This window comes from Phalacrocorax aristotelis, chromosome 9 (genome assembly GCF_949628215.1).
Source record: "Phalacrocorax aristotelis chromosome 9, bGulAri2.1, whole genome shotgun sequence".
In the NCBI taxonomy this organism is placed as follows: Eukaryota; Metazoa; Chordata; class Aves; order Suliformes; family Phalacrocoracidae; genus Phalacrocorax; species Phalacrocorax aristotelis.
Window position 1 is genome coordinate 35,519,212 of NC_134284.1, and position 22,100 is coordinate 35,541,311.

The 22,100-nt window shown below is 42.9% G+C and overlaps 1 protein-coding gene across 1 annotated transcript; it reads left to right on the forward strand.

The window, feature by feature from the left end:
* The first annotated feature begins 1,250 nt into the window (after positions 1-1,250).
* On the forward strand, positions 1,251-21,905 carry SAV1 (salvador family WW domain containing protein 1). Its single transcript, XM_075104377.1, has 5 exons — positions 1,251-1,528; positions 3,387-3,833; positions 12,893-13,163; positions 14,166-14,309; positions 20,650-21,905. Exons 1-5 carry the CDS (start codon positions 1,435-1,437, stop codon positions 20,849-20,851), a joined length of 1,158 nt encoding a protein of 385 aa, XP_074960478.1. The 5' UTR covers positions 1,251-1,434; the 3' UTR covers positions 20,852-21,905.
* Positions 21,906-22,100: the final 195 nt, after the last annotated feature.

The window sequence follows — 22,100 nt, forward strand, 5'->3', positions numbered from 1 at the left end:
TGCATCCAGTTCTGGGCTCCCCAGTTTAAGAAGGGTGTGGAACTGCTTGAGCAAGTCCAGCGGAGAGTTACCAGGATGCTCAGGGGACTGGAGCATCTCCCTTATGAGGAAAGGCTGAGAGACCTGGGTTTGTTCAGCCTGGAGAAGAGAAGGCTGAGGGGGGATCTCATCAATGCATATAAATATCTAAAGGGTGGGTGTCAGGAGGATGGGACTGGGCTCTTTTCAGTGGTGCCCAACGCCAGGCCAAGGGGCCACGGGCACAAGCTGGAACACGGGAAGTTCCCCCTGAACATGAGGACAAACCCCTTCCCTGTGCGGGTGCCAGAGCAGGGGCACAGGCTGCCCAGAGAGGCTGTGGGGTCCCTTCCCTGGAGACATTCACACCCCGCCTGGACGCGGCCCTGTGCCCCTGCTCTGGGGGTGCCTGCTCACGCAGGGGGTGGGACGGGATGAGCTCCAGAGGGCCCTTCCAGCCCCTGCCATTCTATGATTCTGTGAAAAGGGCTGTTTGGCAGCTACTGAAAGTAGGTTTTTTGCATTAGGGAAGTATAAAATGCATTGAAGGGTAGTGGATACAACTCAGCTTATTTTCAAGCACACCTTCCCCTCAACTGAAGTCACATACCTATTCCTGGAATCACCGAATCATTAAGGCTGGAAAAGACCTCTAGGACCATCAAGTCCAACTGTCAACCCAACACCATATCTCCTAAACCATGTCCCCAGGTGCTACGTGTAACACCCCCAGGTGTTGACCAGGTGACTCCCCCACCTCTCTGGGCAGCCTGCTTCAATGCCAGACCACTCTTTCAAGAAAGATATTTTTCCTAATAGCCAATCTAAACCTCCTCTGATGCAGTTTGAGGCCATAAAGGCCATTCTTCACCTTTACTTGGAAAGTATTGAATGCTTCTTGTATGCCTCTCTTTAACCTTCTAAAACTTCCTCCTTTGGTAACAGGTGTGGAAGGTGGGGCGGTGGAAGCACAAGGAGCGCCTCAGCTTCCCCCCCGCTGGTGAGGCAGCGCTGCCACCCCGCCCCTGCCCGGCCAGGTGAGGGGCCCCAGTGCCAGCAGGGCGGAGAGGCCGGCGGCAGCCCCCCTCAGCCCGCCGGCACAGCCCTGAGGCGGCTCCCTTCCCGCCATCCCCGCCCGCGTGCGCCCTCCCGGCCGCGCGGGGGCGCTGTGAGAGCCGCCCCCCCACCGCCCCGCGGCCTCTCCCCGGAGGCCGCTTCCCACAAGCCCCCGCGCGGCGGCCCCGCCACCTCCCCTCAGCGCTGACACCCCCCACGGTCCCGTCCCGGTGTGCGGCCATGCGGGCGTCGAGCTACCGCCGCCGGGCCTGAAGGGGGTCGGGCCGGCCGGGCCCCGCACCCTCCGGAGCGGGGAGAGGCGCCGGGCATGCGGGCGGTGGTAGCGGGGCGGGAGGTGGGATGCTGTCGCGGAAGAAGACGCGAACGGAGCTCTCCAAGCCGGGCGAGGTGCAGGGGAAGTACGTGAAGAAGGAGACCAGCCCTTTGCTTCGCAGTGAGTGGCGGGGACGGGCAGGGAGGACAAACCCGAGTCCTCCCGGGGACGGCGGGGGGTTGTCCTTTGTGTGCTGGGACGGGGGGCCAGGGGGGCTCTGGGGGCCTGGCGCCGCTTTGGGGGTCCCCTCCCCTCAGGAGGGGGGGACACTCCTCCTGTGAGACCGGGGAACTGTCAGAGGGAGCTTAAACCTGCATTAAAGGCTGAAATAAAAGGTAGCCCTACGCATAATATACCACCAGGTGCTGACGATCAACAAACTTTTGGGGTTTTTTTTGGTCTTCTCAGCAGCCGTTGCTCACTTTTCCACAGGTAGGGCTTAAGATAGTCTCCAGACAGATATCTTTCAGCCGAGCAGGACAGATCACCTCTCTCTTTTTTCCAGAAGTTGGTGGTTGTTTTCCCGATCTAGGCTGTGTATGCTGCCAAAAGGTGTGTGCTTTGAAAATGAGATAACTGTACATAGACGGTTGCATAAAATCCCTGCGGAAGCAAGTGCTCCAGTTCTAAACCATAAATCAGCTCGATGAGGTCACCACTATGTACCTTGGATGCGCCGGTCTTCGTGTGGTTAACCTGACGCCGGTGCCACAGCCCTGGTTTTGCTCGGACTTTACAGAAGGCTGACAAAACGCACATTGAAAGAGCGCTTGGGTTTCTTGTTGTTAATCTCGGAAAACAACCTGAGGCTGAAACCTATTGTGTTAGAATTGCAGGATTAACTTGGAGACCCCAACTAGCAGCAACTGATTTACTGGCGGGAGTAGGCACTTGGCTTTTCTGGATGAATTTGCTGCACGAACAGCTGGTTCCCCAGTCAACGGGCAAAATCATTTAGTAGTCTGATTACATTGACCTAGTCTTTAAAAAAAGAAGAAAACCTAGAACCCACAAAGTTTTTTCAAATTAAGCGGTAGGCGTGTCTAAGGGGTTAACACATGCTATTTGCCATGATGTAATGACTAGCCATTACATGCCTGCTTTGTAATGATTATAAATTTACCAATGACACCTTCTGGGCTGCACTGAATTTTTATGCTAAGTTATAAGAGTTTATTAATAAGAAGGAATTAACAATAGGCATAACCTTGTCCTAAATGAAAGTCGTAGTTTCTGTTAACTCACCTGGAGGGAAACGACTTACTTATATCATGTTGAAAGTAATAGTAAGGAGAGGAGTAAGGTATCACTTACGGAAGGGAGGCAGTGAAATTTTACAAATAGGTGTCACTGTTCATGTGCGAAACCTCTTTAGGTAAAGGAGAAAATGAAATATCTTCACAATAATTTGAGAACTTAACGTGTGCAGAATAACAGCGTTTTGCTGGCTGAACTCCATGATTAGTGGCGAAAGCATGAATTCTGTTTCTGATTCTGCTGTGGATTCCTGTGAGCATGTAGGCATTAACATCTTCAGCTGTTCTGAGTTCATAAAGGCAGTGGTCCTGATGAAGTGGTAGGGTGGTAGCCAGGATACTTGGATTTTCTTGACCCTTCTAGGAGAGGGGTATGAAGCCTGGTGGATGCAGCCACAGTGCAGTGTGGGGTGGGTTTGGAGGGGTGTTTTGTGTGGGTTTTTTAATGGGTTTTGGGGTTTTGTTTATTGTGGTTGCAGTCAGACTGGCAAAACTTCACTCTTTGGCAATAGTTTGTTGCTGGCAGAGGGCATGATTGTTTCTGTTGCACCAGTGCAAACTGCAGCAGTACCATTATACTTGCATATGCATTAGAGGTGACTTACAGGGGTTCTAGCATTTGGATTTCCTCAGTTCCATGGTGTAAGTCAGCCTTGTGGGTGGCCAAGTGCTTCATGTGTAAGTACAGCCAAAGGTCTTACTTCTCTTTCATGCTCTATCAGATCTGATGCCTTCGTTTATCCGTCACGGTCCAACCATTCCAAGACGAACTGATATCTGTCCACCTGACTCAACTTCTTCTGCGTATGCTTCTGGTGGAGATGGAATTGTTTCCAGAAACCAGAGTTTCCTTCGAACTCCAGTGCAGAGGCCGCCTCATGAAATAATGAGACGCGAAAGCAACAGACTGTCTGCACCTTCCTACCTTGCAAGAAGTTTGGCTGATGTCCCTAGAGAGTATGGCTCTTCCTCCCAGTCCTTTTTAACAGAAGCTAATTCTGTTTTGGAAAATGGAGATGCTGGTGCCCGTTGTTATTATTACGATCATTTTTATGATGCCCAGAGAAGACGTCAGTTAAATGATCGCCTACATGAGGACTACAGGTATTATGAACACAACAGCGATCTTTTCCAGAGGATGTCACAGAATCATGGGAGGCACACTTCAGGTAACTATTGATTAATTGCTGGGGTTTTAAAATATGTTTTTGATAAGACTGTAGGTGCAGAGGTAGAGCTGGATGATCAGGGTCATGTTTTCCAGAGTTAACGCTGCATGGGACAGAGCTGCTTTTTAATGACATTCCTGTGATCAGAGGACACAACGTGTTCATGTTTCTTATGGAGTTTGACCACATGTATCCAGAAAAGAAAAAAATTATACTTAAACCGTGATTTATTTATTAAATAAGTGGGGTAAGGTTGAGCAAGTTTGGGTTTTTTAATGCCAAGCATATATGCAACTCCTCATGACAAAGTTGATTCAGTTGCCAACTAGCAAGGAATTTGATTCATTAGGGGACATCTACTGTTTTCATGATGTAGAGAATAACCAACAGCTCTAAATTACAGCATTGCCATTTTATTTTATTACGCTATAACTATGGTTGTGTTATTGTTTAATTTTATTGTGTTAATTTGACCTCAATAATTAAAATAATTTATTATAAATAGTCAAAGGGAGGGACGGCTGCTTTTTGTAATTAGCAAACTGACACATAGTGCAGAAATTGACTTCTGAGTCCTTGGGTGTTTTTTTCTTTCAGCTTCTAATAGCATTTTTAAATATTCCTGTTTCCTCCTCAAATTCACTGGAACTTGTCTTTGTTTTCTAACGGAAGAGCAACATAAGAAAGAAGAACCCATTAAATACTACTTTTTGAAATAGTTGATTATATCTGTGATGACACTGGGGAATAATTCTTTGGTGCAGTGTGCTGTTGTAAATCTGTCAGTGGAATAAAAAGTCTGGGATTACAATATCACCCATGGAAAGGTGACCTTAAAAGTAGTAAATTTGGCTGTGTTTGAGCACTGTATATACTACAGAAACTATGTTCAAGGAGGAGTCTTTAAAGGTCCCTTCCAGCCCAAATCATTCTCTGATTCTGTCATTTCAAACCTGTAAATAATGTACCTTCACTATGAAATAACTTGCTGGTTTGTCATTACTTGTAATCTGTAAACAAAATAGTCTCTAGTAAAATAAATCTCCTGTCTAGAAAAACAAATCTGCTGGGAAGAACATCAACATTTAAGGCTGCTGACCTTGTTTATGGAATTATAACCTGTCAATGCTTTGTGAGTTTTTCTTACTACAGAAACATGTCAATGAAAAGTGACAGAAGAGTAATGCTTCTGTATTACTGCTGCCAGCCAGTAAACTCTGGAATGCTGAGATTTAGGACTTGCTACTTTATCCTTGTTTATTCTGCTAAATGCTAATACATCAGATGTACCTAGATTTTGCGTGGCAGCCCTGCATCTCTGTCAGCTGTTGTTTGGCCGGCAGTCATTAAACATTCACCTGGTCCAGGTAACAAGCACCTGTTAGCGTGTGCGGGGTTTTTGTGGGGAGGATTTCATAAAGCGATCCATCAGTTTAACATTCAGAATTTCCACGGTAACTGTGTATGCTGAGGAAGACTTCAAAAATGGTACTGCTGCTGTGCAGAACTGAAACAACGTTAGGTGGAAATGGAGCTGTAGCTGTTAGTTTAAAAGTAGAGTTTAGCAAATTTTTAAAACAAGCTAATAGTAGGGCTTTACAGCTGTATTTTTCTCAATTGTAGCAAACATGGATTTCTTTCTAAAAATACTTTTTTTCCAGTTTGTCTACATGGCCCCTTAGCCACTGGAAGTCATAAAGGAGCTGCTGATATTTGGTTGGTCTTTGTCATTCACTCATATTTTCATATTTAATAGTTTGAACAAATTCTACACATTTTATAATGGGTGAGTAGTCAGTCTTATGCATTTGTAGGGAGAGACAAAAAAAGGTGAGCCCTTTGTCTGCCAAAGTGTTTCCCTTTTTCCTTTTTTCTTTCATCTCAGCATGAAATATGAACTCCTAAATTCCTCTTTCAGTTTCACTGCAATAAGAATACTGACCTCTGTCCTTAACTTCTGTATATCATTTCAAGCATTGCTGTTACTTTTTCTCAGTAAAAGAACTATGTGGCCAAAAATAAGAAAACCTTTGATTTTCTTACTTCTGTCATCTTACCATTAAGCTGCTTTTTATTTGAACCATCCATTGTTTTCAAACCTGCAGTGTTTTCCTTGACCTACACTGATCTTTTTGTAATTTCTGGTTCCTCTTGTCCTGCATTTCCAGAATACTGACACAGGCCTTTTACTTTCATTGTCTTTGTCTAAATTACTTTTTCCTTACGTATCTCCATTGTTGTTTCCAAATGTTTCACCTAATCAAAATTCTTCATCGAGATAATGGATGACAAATTGCCTAATACCTACAGTTTCAACATATAAGTCTGTTTTATTAGCTAGAATCTGTAAATGCTGCCTTCTGCCTTTCCTCCCCTCCCACCCTCCCTCAGAAGGTCCCCTCAGTCGGTTCTGTTACGGTTTGGGTTGATTGCTGCAGAAATGTTGCCTGATGAGCACAAGGTACACTTGCTGTGGGTGAGCGATGTTTTGTTCCGTGTTGGTTACACCCGAGATGACATTTGAGAAGCAGTGATCTGGAAGTGGAGAGGTGCTTGTGAATTCCAGCTTTCATTTAAAATACTCTCCTCTATATAATTGGGAGATAAAGTCAAAAAAGTGTTCTTACTGAGATCTTCATGCTCAAAGTGTTCAGCAAAGTATTTTAGAAAGTCCCATGATTTTTCAGTGGTTGATGTTGACAGTGTTGATATGTTCTTTCACAGGCATTTCTCTGAAGTCATGTTTTCTCTCGCAGTATGATTCAACTCTACCATGTCCTCCTTTTCTTATTTTCATTAGAATTGTTTTTAATTAGCAACCTGGTGCTGCTGGGTTTCCTGAAAAACGTCTTGAGTTGAGATACTTCCTAGTTTTGTATGTTTAGCTGCCTTTGTGGCATTTCTTGAAAGTTTTCTTTAGTGTCCATTTCAAACTTAATTCTAAGAGACTTTACCTGTCTTTCTTCGACATCTCTTTCCTGTCTTCTAGGTTAAAGGTTTGGGGAGGTCTGTGGTTGAAGTTATATCTTCAGTATAGGTTGGAACTAACTTGTAATCAAGACCTCAGAGTTATTTGTACCTGTTTGAGCGGTAAGCTAAAAAATTCTTACGTGTATGTGAAAATTGCTGAGATTAAAATCACAATGTAAAGGGACTTTCTGCTGCTGGATTGTAAAGCAGTTGACTGCAATGTCAGAGGAGAAAAACGATTGATCCTGCGAAGAGAGCATCCAGTGCGCTTTAGCGAAAGTAGGCTCATCTCGTGTGAAATTGTACCCCTTAAAAAAAGATAAACTGGTGTTCATATTTAATGTAAGAGCAAAATAAAGAAATAGAAAATATTAAATGAAACCTATTTAGAGCTAAAGTAGCAGGGCTTTTCTTTTTAGGTGTGTACACTTTGCTTATTTTTAAACAAATGGCAATTCCTGCCCTTTTCTTCCTTTGTGCTGATTTTGCAGTAATTTCTTTGTCCTATACTTTTTGAAGCTGTCAAAGTATTTCCTGTTGTTTCCTTTTGTGAATTTATGCTTACTTGGAACGCCCCGTTCCCTCTGACAAATGAGGTACTTGGGCTCAGGCAGTACCTGCAGATGCTTTGGAAGGGGTTAGGAAGGCCTAGAACCTGCAGACCTATCTAAACAGGGTAGTTATTGGAACTTCTTTTTGCTATTTTATTGTTACTTACTCCCTTAAAATTAAACAGTTTGTTCGTCTTCTCTTCCCATTCACCATCCTGGTTTGATGTGGGGAAGGGAGAGGATTTTGGCGTCCTGAAAAAAGGTTCTCTAGACAATTGACCTAATTAAAGACAAATATGAAGGCCTTTTGTTTGGCTAGATTTCTTCTTCAACACTTTGAAATTTGGTTGAAGCTGGTTGAGGGGAGTTTGTAGGCTCTGAAACTTCTCTGCCTATATCAGTGCTGTATCTAATAAACAATGTGAGGCTTTTGCTTCAGTGTTTTTGCTCTTTTCCCTTTATGCTGGACTGCTCTGGTGATACAGTTTTTCTCCAGTGCTTTCTACGAGGCAGGCTGAAAAATTGCCCTTTGCTGACCTGGAAACCTTTCCTCCTAAGAGTTTGGACTTCTTTCCAGGCAGAATGCCTTTACAATAAAACAGCCTCATTGGGCTGTGAAAGCATTAGCACATACCACTTATGGTTTTCTTTGTTCCATAGTAATGGAACAAACCAAACAGGACTTCCCTGATCAAAGAAGATACTACATATTTGTCACGTTTGTGATATTATTAGCTTAAGATATGTTTTTAAGAGAAGAATATTAAATGAAGGAACTCTTTGCATTGATATCTCATAATGCACCGGAACGTGGTGCTCAAAGTTAAAGTTTGGCTTCTGCTATTGGGACACCCTATGGTTGGAGATGTCGAAAATAAGACTGAATATAGGGCCTGGCCTTACTTAAAACTCTGAGTATTTTAAATCTTGTTAATACTAGTAATAAGTGGTTGCTGTTCCTTTGTACTTTCTTTTTTCAAAGCATCAGGAACATACACAGTGATACTCCTTAGCAAACAAACTGCATTGAACAAGATTTTCCTTTGCTTTGGAAGAGCATATAATGCCTCTTGGCCTGGTTGACGGTTAGTTCAAGACCTTAAACTGAAGATAAAATATTTTACAAGAGAAGAAAGAAGGCAACCTGGAAAGGAAAAGTTGCATAAATTTAAGTTCATTGTTGACCATTCTTGAGATTTGATAGTGCCACTTGGGGGTTTATGAAGAACAGTGCTCATATTTAAGCAGAGGAAAGGAGACTTAACATTTGGAAGAAGCAGATAATTTAAACAACTCTGTTCCTTGGGAAAGCAGGAAGAATGAGAATTTCTGTCTTGTCACAGATGAAAGTGTGTGTGAGAAAGAAAACCCTGAGTAGTTACAGTGAAGTGGTTCAACTAGTCTGCTTTTGCTTATCCTATGATAGAGATCATACCCTCCATCAAGAGCAAAATTGCAGGTTTTACAGTAGATGTTTTGATAAAAATGGTTCAAACTGCAAGTTTGGGGGGTTTCTGTAGATATTTGGCATTGTGCTACGTGCACCTGGTACCAGCCCATGGTTCAGGGAATATCCTTGGTGTGTGCAGTAGGATCCTGTGTGAAGCTTTGGGCTGCTGCAAAGATGCTTGAGGGCTAAGACCTCACCTGAAATTTAATCACGTAAGAGTATCACACTGGGGCAATATGACACAGAAACGGTGGCGTTCACAGCAAAGGGTTTTAGGCTGTCTTGTAACTTTCTTATTTGGTTTATACTTCTTTGGCAAAGATCACATACGAATTTACTCTTGGAAATGTTGTTCAGTCTTATTATTGATACTTACAGGTGTGTGTAGATATGAAAGTCAATTTTAATCTTCTGGTATTGCTCAAAATTGTAGCCAGAGCTATTTCTCTTATGTGTGTATCCACTCTGCCTTGAAGGAAGCATCCTTTATAAGGATATAAGTTTTCCTTTCTAAAGAAAATCAATATACAATTTCTTTTGTTCTCTAGTAACTCTACTTATATAAATAAATTTCTAAATTGTACTGATTGCCAGTTTGAATGCCATAGTGGGTTGGTGGTTGTCAGACACTACGAATATCGCCTGACATATTAAAACTTTCCGCACACAGAATATTCCAGTGTGTTCTGTGATTTTAACGGGAAGAACACACATTGAGACTATATGTGACAGTCTACAACCCGGCGTGTTTACAGCCCTCTGTTTATGAATTTAGCTTTTGATTTTGTAATTAGAGCTTGCTAGTTGTAGAGACTTGGAACACTTTGAAACTGGTAACTGCTGCAGCCGTGGAAGTTTATCTTAATGGTATGGCTCTGCTGCTTCACGTACAAAGTCAAAATGGTAAAAGGAGTGTGTAATGGATTTGCGGTCTGGTATTATTTTTGTTCTTTGCCTCTTGGAAATTAAAAAAAAAATAAGCTGGCATTGGGAGAAACCACATAGCTGGAATTAAATGACTGTGCAAACGCAGAACTGCCGGTGTTGCCTTTCCATTGGGTACAGCTTTACTTTTTAGCGTGCTTTCTCTACGTAATCAGATTTTGGTTTTCCTTTCTACCTGAGTCCATCTCCCAGTCTTCTCTGGCTTTTGTACAAAGACATTGTGTCCAGAGAACTTCTGGTGCAGAGGATGGCTTGTGCATCTTTTAATACCAACTTCCAAATGTTAGAAAGAATTAAGCTTTACCCCAAGGGATAAATATATGTGTATTTGCTGCTGGAATCATGCGAGAATTTAAGTAGGAAGAAATGTAACAAAAATACAGGCATGTGCTGGTTTTAACAGTAAGCAGAAAAATATGTTTATGCCTTTGCAAAAGTTCTTTTCCCCCCGTCAAGTGTGTGTCCCCAGATCTTCTGGAAGTGGTGATTTAATAGTCACTGTTTATACGTACATGAAATTATAACACAGCGGTCCAGTTAATTGGAGCAAATACTGAATTTGTTTACTCAAAGTGCAGTATTTTCAAGAACCTTAAATGCTTGTATTTTGTCATTGGAATGAAAACAAAACCAGTGACATAACTGTAGCTAGGGTCTAAAATAGCGGTACTGGGGCAGGGATGCTAAAGGTCAGGAAGCCTCTAGGATGTTTCTTCTCACTGGAAGTAAAGGTCTAGGTTGCTTAATCCTCATGAGAGATGGGAGCTATCACATGAACACAGCCATCAACTTTCCTTTATAAAGCTAAAAAAGAGGTAAGTACTGTAACAAGAGGCAAGAAACGCTTTAAGGCCAAATAGTTCAGGACGTGACGCGGCTAGAAAAAGATCTGTAGCTGAGCACAGATGTTTTAAAGAGCAATACTAAGGAGGAAGTTTGTGAGAATCTTTTTAGTTTATTTTTTATTTATTCAGTTGCTTTGGAGCCTGCCCATTACTTTCTTGTTGATGACTGTTATCTTGTATTGGGATGAGAGCCTGTCCAGTTTTCAGTAATAGGTAAACAAATGCTTAAAGCAGATGACACCCCTTGGCTAGCATGCTACATTGAAACGGACTTTTGCCTATGTCAGCAAACGAGTATGAAATCACCTCAGAAATATAACAGTTTTGCTGCTACTTCAGTATTATTGTTGTCTTTTGGAGTTAATGACCACACCTGAAACCTCTTTATAATAGTATGCTTTATATGAGATAGACTCTGCCTTTTTCTTCCACTCTTTCAAAAAACCAATCACACAGAAATGTTATTTCTGAAAAACAGAAGGGAAGGGGTGTATTCCCCGGTCAGTGAACATGGTGCTCGCGATGGAGTCACTTTCTGACTTTGAAGAAAGTGGAAAAAGTGTCTCTCATCCCCTTCTGGCTATGGGAAATAGTAACACACACACTCTGGTGAATACTGTGATAGAATAGATGCATTTGATTGTGGATGAAAAGGTAATTGGAATGTCTTTAAAGCCAGAGACTGCTTAACTGTAGAACTGTGGGTAACTGAAGGTAACTTCTTAAAAGGCATTAAAAAAGAGAGTTGAATTTTGGCCAGCACATCCCATAGATAGTAGGCTTCCAAGGAGTGGAAGGAGACCTGCAAAATTCTTGATTATGTCACTTGGTTTTTGCAGTTGGGGTTTTGGATTTTTTTTTTTTAGTTGTTGTTGGTTTTGCTCTAGTTTTCTGTAATTATTATTATGGCGCTTATTTCAGTTAGCTTCCTAAGTATCCATAGCATAGAGAGGGAAGGAAAAGATGAAATTGGAATTAACATTTCTTCAGTGCATCTCTCAGCATCCAGCACGCTAATTTTTAAAATGTAAAAACTGTGTGCATGTTACCACAAATCACGTATTTTGAAATGCTAGTGAACAGTCTCTTAAATCCGCTATTTAGTGATAAATCTGAAATGTGCTGTGTTTCCAGGGTGGAGGTGGGAACTCTATAAACTACTGATTCCTGTCAGTTCTCCTACCGCCAGTGCACCTAACCTAGGCTTTAGCTCTCCGCTGGAGAAGCCCTTCTCCTAGTGCAACCCACAAGGAAAGCTGGAAATTACTTTTTTCCACGTGCCTTTTGAGCGTTATGAAGCATAGGTGCTCGGGTCTAGAGAAGAGCAAGATGTAGAGCCTACTAGACAATGAAACTTCCAAGATCTGTGGGAGGGAGGAAGAGGGTGGAGGGGGATGCAGAGAAGAAATGAGGAGATTTTGTTCCTCACTCTGAACAAAAAGTCTGTAAATCTTGTCTGGATTGCATTCAGAAGGCCTGACTGTCCCACCCAGCCGTGCACATGAACTAGCTAGTCTGACAAGCGTGGGTAGTTTTAGCAAAGAAGACTTGGCAACGTCATCTTCAGTTTGCACAGGATGACTGTGTTCAGCAAAGGGCTTGTGCGGGATCCTGTGTGGAGGCAGCTTTTCCCTTTGTCTTGTTACTGATGACGCTTTCTGGCTGTGGTTGCACGCACTTGAGTAGTAACAGTCCGCGCAGCACAGTGCTAACCTTCCCTGTCCCTCCCCTCTTGGTTTACTGGGTCCCGTTACTGTTCTTGACTGGAATCTGAAAAGCTTTGTTAGTATTCAGTGATTGGTTTTTTTAAGAGAGTTGTAATTTCTGACTGTAACTACAAAAAGAAATAGCTATGGGTTTTGGTAGGTAAATAGTTTTGATGCAGCTATAATAGTGTATTAACAGAAACTGTCATTTATGTGAAGCTTTAACACTTGTAATCATGTCAGCTCGCTCTGCTCAGCAAATTGAGACAGGAATAACAGCTTCACCCCTGTTATGTATGCTAATATATGTCTCTAACTGAACAAGCAAGGATGCTTTAACTGTCTCTGAAGCTGTCTGGTGAATCTGGAGTTGTGGGAGAGCAAAACAAGTGAGCCTTAAAAGGGAATAGCTGTCTTGACTTGATTGTGCTTTTTCGCTCATGTACGAGGGCCTGCACCACAAACGCCATGGTATTGCTCAAAGTCCATCGAGTGCCTTGGGTGGGGGCCGGGGGGAAGCTGACTTTGTACAGAATGTTGGGTTTGGGTATTCTCAGTTCAGCTAAACGTTGCTTTCCCTGGTTTTTTTTAGGCATCGGTAGAGTTGCTGCTACATCTCTAGGAAACTTAACAAACCATAGTTCTGAAGATTTACCTCTTCCTCCTGGCTGGTCAGTGGACTGGACTATTAGAGGCAGGAAATACTATATAGATCATAACACTAATACAACTCACTGGAGCCATCCCCTTGAGCGCGAGGGGCTGCCGCCAGGATGGGAGAGAGTCGAGTCAGCAGAATTTGGAGTGTATTATGTAGATCACATCAATAAGAGAGCTCAATATAAGCATCCTTGTGCTCCCAGGTAAGACATCCACCTTCTCTTCAGTGATTGTTCTTTTTCCTAATCTGGTTTAGAAAGTGGAACTGTTTTTTGTCTCATATATAACATGCCAAAAACTCCTTATTTTTAGAAGTAAGCTTTACTGGTTCTTGACTCAGATTTTTAGAAGAAGTTGTAATTGTTAGGGTTTTTTTCTCATCTGTTACTGTCTTAACTTTAGAAACAGGATATTGTTCCTAACTCCCTAAAACAAAGCAGCTATTCTCTTCAGCTGTCGGTAAAACAACAAAGTTGCTGAGAGGAGAATTGAATTGTAGACTGAAAAGAAACTTGATCTGATGTTCCAGGAGACTGTCTGGACAAACAGCACATACCATCTGCAGCATAAATTAAGTCTCCTCTAGAATGAAAATCAGTATTTTAGCTACCCATAAATTAAAGGTAAAATAAAGTTAGTATACTTTTATAAGTATATTTATAACATAAATTAAAGGTAAAGAAAGTATACACCAAATCTACCAGTTACTTTCTCCTACTCGATCTATTTTGCTGTTACCCAGGAAGGGAAGGGGTTTTTAACATGTGGCACAAAAGATAAACATATGAGGATGTCCTTTGTCATAAATGGAATAACTCTTATCAGCTGCTGCCTGAATACATTTGTTCTAACATACTAAATGGTGGATTATTTGGATGAGTCAATACTTGCCTTTTTAATCTTTTGAAAACAGATACCATTTTTTGTTCTGCTTTGGTATCCAGGTGGCAGGCACTAGGTGAATAGGGCTAAGGTGAATTTTAGTGTGCTAGCAAATAGCAGCACCGCTTAGAGTCGTGATTGAAGCACAGGAATAGCAACAGAAAGTTGCTCTCAGTATAGGCGTGCTGAGGCAACGCTCCGTCTGTGGTTGCATCATCAACCTTTGCATGTATTAACTTGCCTATTAATGTTAACGATTTAATATCGATATGTCCAACTTATTGCTTGGAGGTTACGGGCTTTGTCTGTCTTCCTTTGTGCAGCGTTCCCCGTTACGACCAGCCTCCACCCGTGACTTACCAGCCGCAGCAAGCTGAAAGAAGCCAGCCTCTCCTCGTCCCTGCAAACCCCTACCACACTGCAGAGATTCCAGACTGGCTGCAGGTCTATGCCAGGGCTCCTGTAAAGTGAGCTTTTGTGTTTTGGTTTTTTTTATTCCCCTGTTCATTTCACACCATGCATGCCTTGCTTAGAAGGAAAACAAATTAATTTTGATGACGGAAAGTAGAACTCTAGCTGGTATCTTTATTCTTCCACATTATAGAAATATTTCTTTATTGCATAAGAACTATTGCTGACAGCGCATGAGGAAGTTGTACCAGATACTCAGCACATTAGTTTGCTTTGTATTAGGCATTACTTAAAACCATCACAGGAATTCTTGCAGTTCATGTGACTTGCAGAATGATGTAGTAGAGAGCTGAGGATGTGACTTACTTTCAGTGTACGTGTGAGAATGGTACCACGTGGCTTATAAAATATGTGAAATATTTTAGGGTGTTAACTTCTATAACGTACATCTCACTCCTTTATAAAAAAGATATACAGGTTCTTCACAACCAAGAATTTTGAATACAGACTGAAATCTGTATTTCTACTCAAGAACTTGAATTAAAAACTCAGTGGTAGTAAAAGGTCTTTTTTTTTTTTTTTTTTTTCAAAGAAGCAGTGCTGTAGGAGCAGGGAGTCTCCTCCAAGATTTGAGTCAGCATAATGAAACAAATTACATTTACTAATGGGTGCAGCTCTGCAGAAGAGTAACGCTAAATAAAAAAAAAAAAATGCAGATATGTTTTAATAATTATGAAATAATGTGCTTTTTCATAAGGAGAACATGGAGAAACTTACATTTTACAGCTATAAGCAGGTCAGTCTGTAGTTGCAAATTTGGACTGTGTGTGATGTTCAGCGACTTCCAGCTAAAAAATCCTCTCTTTTTTTTAGCTGCTTCTAGTAACTATAATTTGAATGGATTTTATTACTCCTTGTGGTTATTGGGCTTGCCAGCCGCCCATAAAGATTTAAATTGGCCTAAAATCCACCAGTACGTTTACGCACCAGGGACGTGCTAAGTTCCTGTAACCTATGGGACGACTTCTTTCCTAGAAATACTTTTAGGTTTTGGCTGCAGCTGCATTTCTTTATTTAGGTCTTTGGCACATCTGGACAATGTAGTTTTAAATTTGCCATATGTATGGACTCTTGTTGGTAGTTCTCTTGAAACCTGAGAAACAAACTTAAGACAATTTAAACAATTTATCAGGAATTTCTTTATATCTAGTAGGCTGAGGCAAAGTAAAAACAAAAATTTATTCAAGCTGTTTGAATAGAATTTACATTGTTCAGAAGAATAAAAAATGGTGTATTTTCCAGTATCCTTTAAGCCTTCTGTTAAAGTAGCGCTGGTGATAATAGGAATTTTGTTGTAATTCTCAAACACTTGTGTGAAGAGGTAAATTCAGGTTTATGCTGATGTCATATTGGGAAGGAAAGGAAGAGCTGTAGCAGCTGGCTTAGTGTCACCTCATCTTGAGGACGTCTTAAGGAACAATCATTTTCACTGTTTAAAAAAATCAAGATCACTTATATATTTTCAATGTAATTTTAATAATGAACCTCTTCTCTGTTGCCATCCAGTAATGTTACATCCAGTAATGCCTGTAATTCCTTCAGTAGTGTTGTTCAAAAGCTGAGTATGAGAACTGTACGCGTATCCTCCTGTGTTCTGGGGTGAAAATGCAAGTAAGTGGGCAGAATGCTTTCGTAATAGTAGTAGAGGATCTTTTTACAACCTGCTATTTGAAATATAGGGTAAAAATTTGTTGACTATCAGTACAGTTTTGCACAGAAATGATTGTGGTGTATTTTGTTACGATTTGTTACTTAGACCTGACTCTGTAGCTCGATTTGGCTGACTAAAGGCCAGCGGTTTTTGTTGAGAAAAGTAGATAATGATAGCAAAAATGGATAATGTTAGTAAGTTTCTCTAAAGGATAAGAATTCTGCCCGCTGGAAGAGTCTAATGGAGCGTTTAGTAGGTGTTAGCCATATCACTTATCTAATTTCGTGAAAATGGTCCGTTAAGATAGAAGATACTTGGCTCACTAAACAGTGGAGAGGCTTTGATGACTAGTTTGATGACAAAGAGTGTCAATGGAGACTCCTTGATGACTAGTTATAACTTGAGGTAACCATTTCCAATATCAAGGTATTTATGGTACCTTGAAGCATCCTTTTCCCCTCTCTTCTGGCATCTGTCAGGATTTGTTTTGAGAGCCTTAAGTGTGGGTATGGGAACCTTAGCATGGGGGAATCGAGACACCTGGCTTGCGTTTAACCCTTTGCTAGACTCTAAACATTGAATGTTTCTCCACCTTCCAGGTTAGGTAGACCAGGCAGGTAGGTGTTCCCACAGCATGCCAGACTACATGCATGGGACTTTGACGGTGAGGAGACCAAAAATGCCTTCCTTGTATAAGAGAGAACGGTTCAGGCTCTTCCCCCACCTCTTTGGAGCCAGGATTTGAACCCAGGACTTCCTTCTTCCAGCCCTAACCAATAGGCTGTAAATATTCGGGGCAGGTCAGTGTCTCTTGTGTTGAAAGTGTCCTATTTTCTATCAAATACTCATTATCTACTTGGGAATGCCCTCGAGTCAGGGCATTCTGGCTGTGTGTTCTGTCTAGTAAGCTCCTGCTTTCACACCCAGGAGGGAAGGCTCTGCGCTTTGCAGAATTCTGTAGAAACATGGTTTTCCACCTTAACTTCTGGTTCTGTGATTTTTAAAAGCGCCTGGGGAGTCTAGGTCAGGTACTGGTTCTCTGCGCCCTCTCGGCGTCTCTGTGGTGAGCGTTCCTAAACCTATGACCTTCTGGATTTGAATGAGCCTGTTCCCGTGAAGGCATTGCTGATGGCTTAATCTTTAATTAGACTTCTTCCCCCATTCAACGCTGCTCTTGGCAGGTGAAATGAAACTCTCGCGCTCAAGAGCAATCCTGATGTGCTGCTTTTGTTGAGAAACTGTCAGCGGTGACAGCTTCAAAGAGCTAAAGAGCCATCAAGGTTTTAGCAGTCTGTGGTGATGCTTCAAAAACTCAAAAAGCTGCAGGCTCCAGAAGACCTGCACACGTTACTGCATGTGATGGAGCTTTGTATGCTTGTATCACCACCTTAATGAGAAACAGTCTTTCCATCAAGGATCAGCCTTGCTATGGAGTGTATTTTAATAAATGCCTTTGCCCCAGAATGTTTGAAAGGATACATTGGTGCAGGGCAAGCCAGGGGAAACCCACCTGCAGTTGAATTCGGTTCATGATGAGTGGGAAAGGAGCTGACATGGAAAGGTGTCTTTCCCTGAAACTCAGTAATCAAGTGCTTACAAAGATATTTGTACTCGACAGACCTTCAAAAACAGCAGCCTGCAGCCCGCCTCTCGCTGGAGCTTGACTGGCAAACAGCTGCCATTCAGTTTTTCTCGCTTTTGGGGGAAAAGTGACTTTTAGCAGTGCAGCCCTGTCAAGACTTGGGATGACTTTAATGTAGAAGCTGTTATGAAGCTTACAGAAGCTGTGGTTATTTAAGTTCTTAAAATTCTTCAAAAGCCTCTTTGGTAGTCATCTGCATGTCTTGGTGCTTCTCTGATGCATTCAGTCTTCTGCATATAGCTTTTCAATATGTAATGTCGTTTATCTGCATAAACTCTCTGATATTTTGGCTTCAGCCTCCACTCAAGTGAATGTATTTTCTCATGTAATTCAGTTGGATCAAGTAACTCTGTTTATTGTATGAGTTTCTTCTATTCTTTTAATAACTGTGGTAGTCAGCTGTCTATTTCCAAGTTAAGGAAACAGGTAAATCGTATGTCTTTAGAAGCACTGGGAAAAAGCAGGAAATGAAGGGGTATGGCAGAGATGACATAACTGCATCAAGGCTTTCTCTTATGAAAATAAAGTAGCGTTAAAATGCCTGTTGCAGGGCAAGACTTGGATCAGACAAAAATCAAGATTAAAACTGGGTTGGGAATTGCTGTCTTCTCACCTTGCTTAGGAAATTCCGTGGCTTGTCCCACTCCCGGAGCTGGCCAGGCCCATGCCAGGACACTCCATGCTGTTCAGGTCCCCGTAGCAGGGGCAGCATTAGCACCCCTGCTTGTTTTGGGGTGAAACTCCTGAAGTTCTCTCACACAAGTCTCTTCAAGCTTAGGGTAGGGTTAGCCCAGATCCTCCCACGAGTGACAGCTGTGCTTACGGTCACATCACGCGTTGTTTCTGTGTCCCGTGTTCCCCCTGAGCCTTGGGAAGCGTGTCTGTTCCCGCAGCCAGCAGGTCTCCTCATGGCTGCTAGCTCATGTGCCCCTGCCAGACTTCTCCAGTCATCACGCAGAGGTGGAAGGAGGCCATCAAAGACAACAGCCTGTTTATTTTAAGCTTTGGTATCAGTCTAGCCATCCGAAGTCATTGTACCACTTTATTTAAGCGTACGGGGGTAGGTCTGCGCTGTGGGCTGTTAACGCCCAACCGATGCACTGACTGACACAAGCCAGATCCCAGTCAGTAACCACTCGGACACGTGGGCTTTGGAGCCCGACCTAATGTTCTGTAAGTCGCTCACCAAAACAGTTTTCTCGCTGTTGGCCCAGTGTCCTTGAGGAACACCCCGAATGCCGGCGTCTCCTGCTTAATGTCATCCTGCAGCAGTTGGCCCGTGGGATGCGGTGGTCTGTGCTGGGTGCCTGGCCACGAGCCAGTGACCTTTAATCCCATCTCCCATTAGTTACAAGTGATAGGAGGAAAGGAAATGGCCTCAAGCGGCATCTCAGGGGAGGTTTAGATTGGGTATTAGGAACAATGTCTTAACTGAAGGAGTGGTCAGGCATTGGAACAGGCTGCCCAGAGACGTGGGGGAGTCATCATTCCTGGGGGTGTTCAAAAAACATGCAGACGTGGCACTTGGGGCCATGGTTTAGGAGGCCTGGGGGTGTTGGGTTGGGGGTTGGACTTGAGGATCCTAGAGGTCTTTTCCAACCTTAATGATTCTGTGATTCTAAGGGGGCTTACACACAGCCCGGCTTTGTTAGGTGACTCCCCCACCTCTCTGGGCAGCCTGTTCCAACGCCTGACCACTCTTGTGAGTAGAGAAATTGTTCCTAATACCCAATCTAAGCCTCCCCTAACGCAGCCTCGAGGCCATTTCCTCTCCTCCTATCACTAACAACTGACGGGAGAAGAGACCAACCCCCACCTCACTACAACCTCCTTTCAGGAGCACCTTTTTTCTTTTTCTTCTTTTCAGGAGCATCTTTCCTTTCTTGCACCCGTCGGTATTTTCTCAGCGAGCTTTCGCATTCCGCGCTGCTGACTAGCATCCATTTCCCTCCGCAAGGAAAAAGCGGTGACAGTGCGGGTGGTGCTCTGGTGACCCAGGCTGCTGTGTTTTGCCTTGCTCAGCCAACAGCTCCTTGGAACTGGTGGAAGTGGGAAGAAATACAACAGTAACTGGTTGACTTTGCAGCTGAGCTTGTTCCCTTCTCACGCCGGGAGCAAGATCAGCTGTACCTAAAGGGGGAGTTTGGGGTGGCAGCAGCATGTTCCAGGCTCGTGGCACGTGTCTCCAGGACCCCCCAATGCCCAAAGCAGCTCACTTTTTCCAGTGCAGGGAGTGAGAACACGTAGGATAGGTAGCTGTTGCCGCTTGTATCGCTCCCTTGACGCTCCCCCCATGGCACATAGCTCGCCACCAGGAGCTACAGGGTGCTAGGATGTCCCTTGCTGGTGTGAGGATTTGCAGCCATTAATTAGGGCCTAATTGGATTTCCCCCCCCTCAGTCCTTGCTGATGCAACATGACACCCCCTTCCCCAGTCCGGGAGGGGGTCCAGCACCTGCTGTTTGAGAGATGCTCATGTAGGTTATTGCTGCTAATTAATCAAGGGGGAGGGTGTCCGAGAGTGCTTGTTTGGAAACAAAAGTCTGTTGTGAGGGGAGGTTTGCAGGATTCTGCCTTCTGGGAGGTGCTTGCTGTAACAGGAGCGTTAGGGTAAGCTGTTGAAAGAATGCCTTTTTTGTGTGTGTGAACTTTTCTGTGCTTAATTTTAAAATATGTTTTACGACTAAACCGTCACGGGTTGGTGAATGGAATTGCTGTTTTAATGCTTCCAAAATGCAGTTTCTCCGTTGGCTTATTACAGTCAGTTAATAGGATCTTTAGTATTTCTAGAGTTTATCTTGAAATATGACGAGTGATTCTGCAGTTTAGCTGGAAGTGCTGTTTCTCCGGCTCGCTTTGAGATGCGGCTCCATGTCTTTTGGTGTTAATTACCGTAGTTCTTCACACAAAACATGCTAACGTGGATTGCCAGAAACCTGATCGGTGCCTGCACAACCCTGAGGCTAGTTTTTAAGAAAATGCGTAAAACGCCTCGTATTTGCTTGCGGCGGCGTGTAGATAATTATCTTTTCTACCAAACCAGATACGATCACATTCTGAAGTGGGAGCTCTTCCAGCTGGCGGACCTGGACACGTACCAGGGGATGCTGAAGCTGCTCTTCATGAAAGAACTGGAACGGATCGTTAAGCTGTACGAGGCGTACCGGCAGGCCCTCCTCACCGAGCTGGAGCATCGCAAGCAGCGGCAGCAGTGGTATGCCCAGCAGCACGGCAAGAATTTTTAAGCTAACAACTCCTTTATTTTTTTTTTAATAGACTTTCATGAGGACATTAAGAGCTTTAAACGGTTTTCACACTTAAAACTATGAAAAAGTGCTTTTGTTGAAAAGGCAGCTTATTTTTGTTGACGTTGCACCTTTGTTATTATCCTCTTTAATATTTTTCTACATGTATTATGTATTGTTTATAAAAATGAAAACTGTTTGTTAATCTTTTTTCCGTACAAGAACTAGTTTATTATTCTGAAAACCAGCACAGAGTTTAATCAGAGACTTGATTCTGGTATCTTTTTCTAGCCGTCAGCTGTATTATTAAGAAGCTGACTATATATTTTTAAAGGGCAATAGATGCAACTATATGAAACATCCTGGATTCAGAACATTGTTACGATCCAAATGACTATTTCTGTATATTTCCCTCGGGATTTCCTCTCCCTCTCTCAGGAGAGGTCTGCTCTTTGTTTACAGCTTTAACGTACAGAACACGGGCGCTGTTACTTTTCAATAACACCCAGTGCTGTAACCAGACCGAAGTGGATTTCTTCCGTCTAAACCACGTGCTTCGTGCAAGTGAAGCCCGAGTTGCCTTATTTTTTTACTTTAACGCATGACTACTTTAGATTTACTACTAGTTTTCACAGAAATTAGTCAGAGGGGAAATACTTGTACCTTCTTAAAGACCAAGATCTCTAAGCAAAGTTTTCACAGGTTTTGAAATCCCAGGTGAACCGCGTTTCAGAAAACGTGACCCAGTCTCGGGGGAAGGTGTCTAACCAGCTCGGCGACCCGCTGCACCACCCCATGGGAGAAGTTGAGAAAACCAGGGATGTAACAGCATTTACTTTTTCTTTTAACGAGCCTTTGTCTCATGTTGAAGCCTCCTTTCTTGGGCAAAATTTTGAATTGTGCAGTTACCCTCTCCAGTATTCTCATTTGGTTCATTGATTGTCCTGAAATGTTATTTATGGATTCTTTTTAGTGCAATAAACATTGTTGCAGACAAAAAAATACATTTCTTGTAAATCCTATTAATTCAATAAAAATCATTTTGTTTAATGAAGGGTTGTTCCACTGAATTTTCTTTTTTTGGGGGGCCTTTTAGAGGGTCAGATAAGATGTTCTTACAGCCAATAAAAAGATCTAATGGGGGTGGTGACAGTCGGCAGCTCGGGCTCCCGGCGTACCAGTGCAGTTCCGATGCTCTGGGCGTCGCTGACTCGGTGACGGGACACGGACCCGGTTCTGCTGCCAGGGC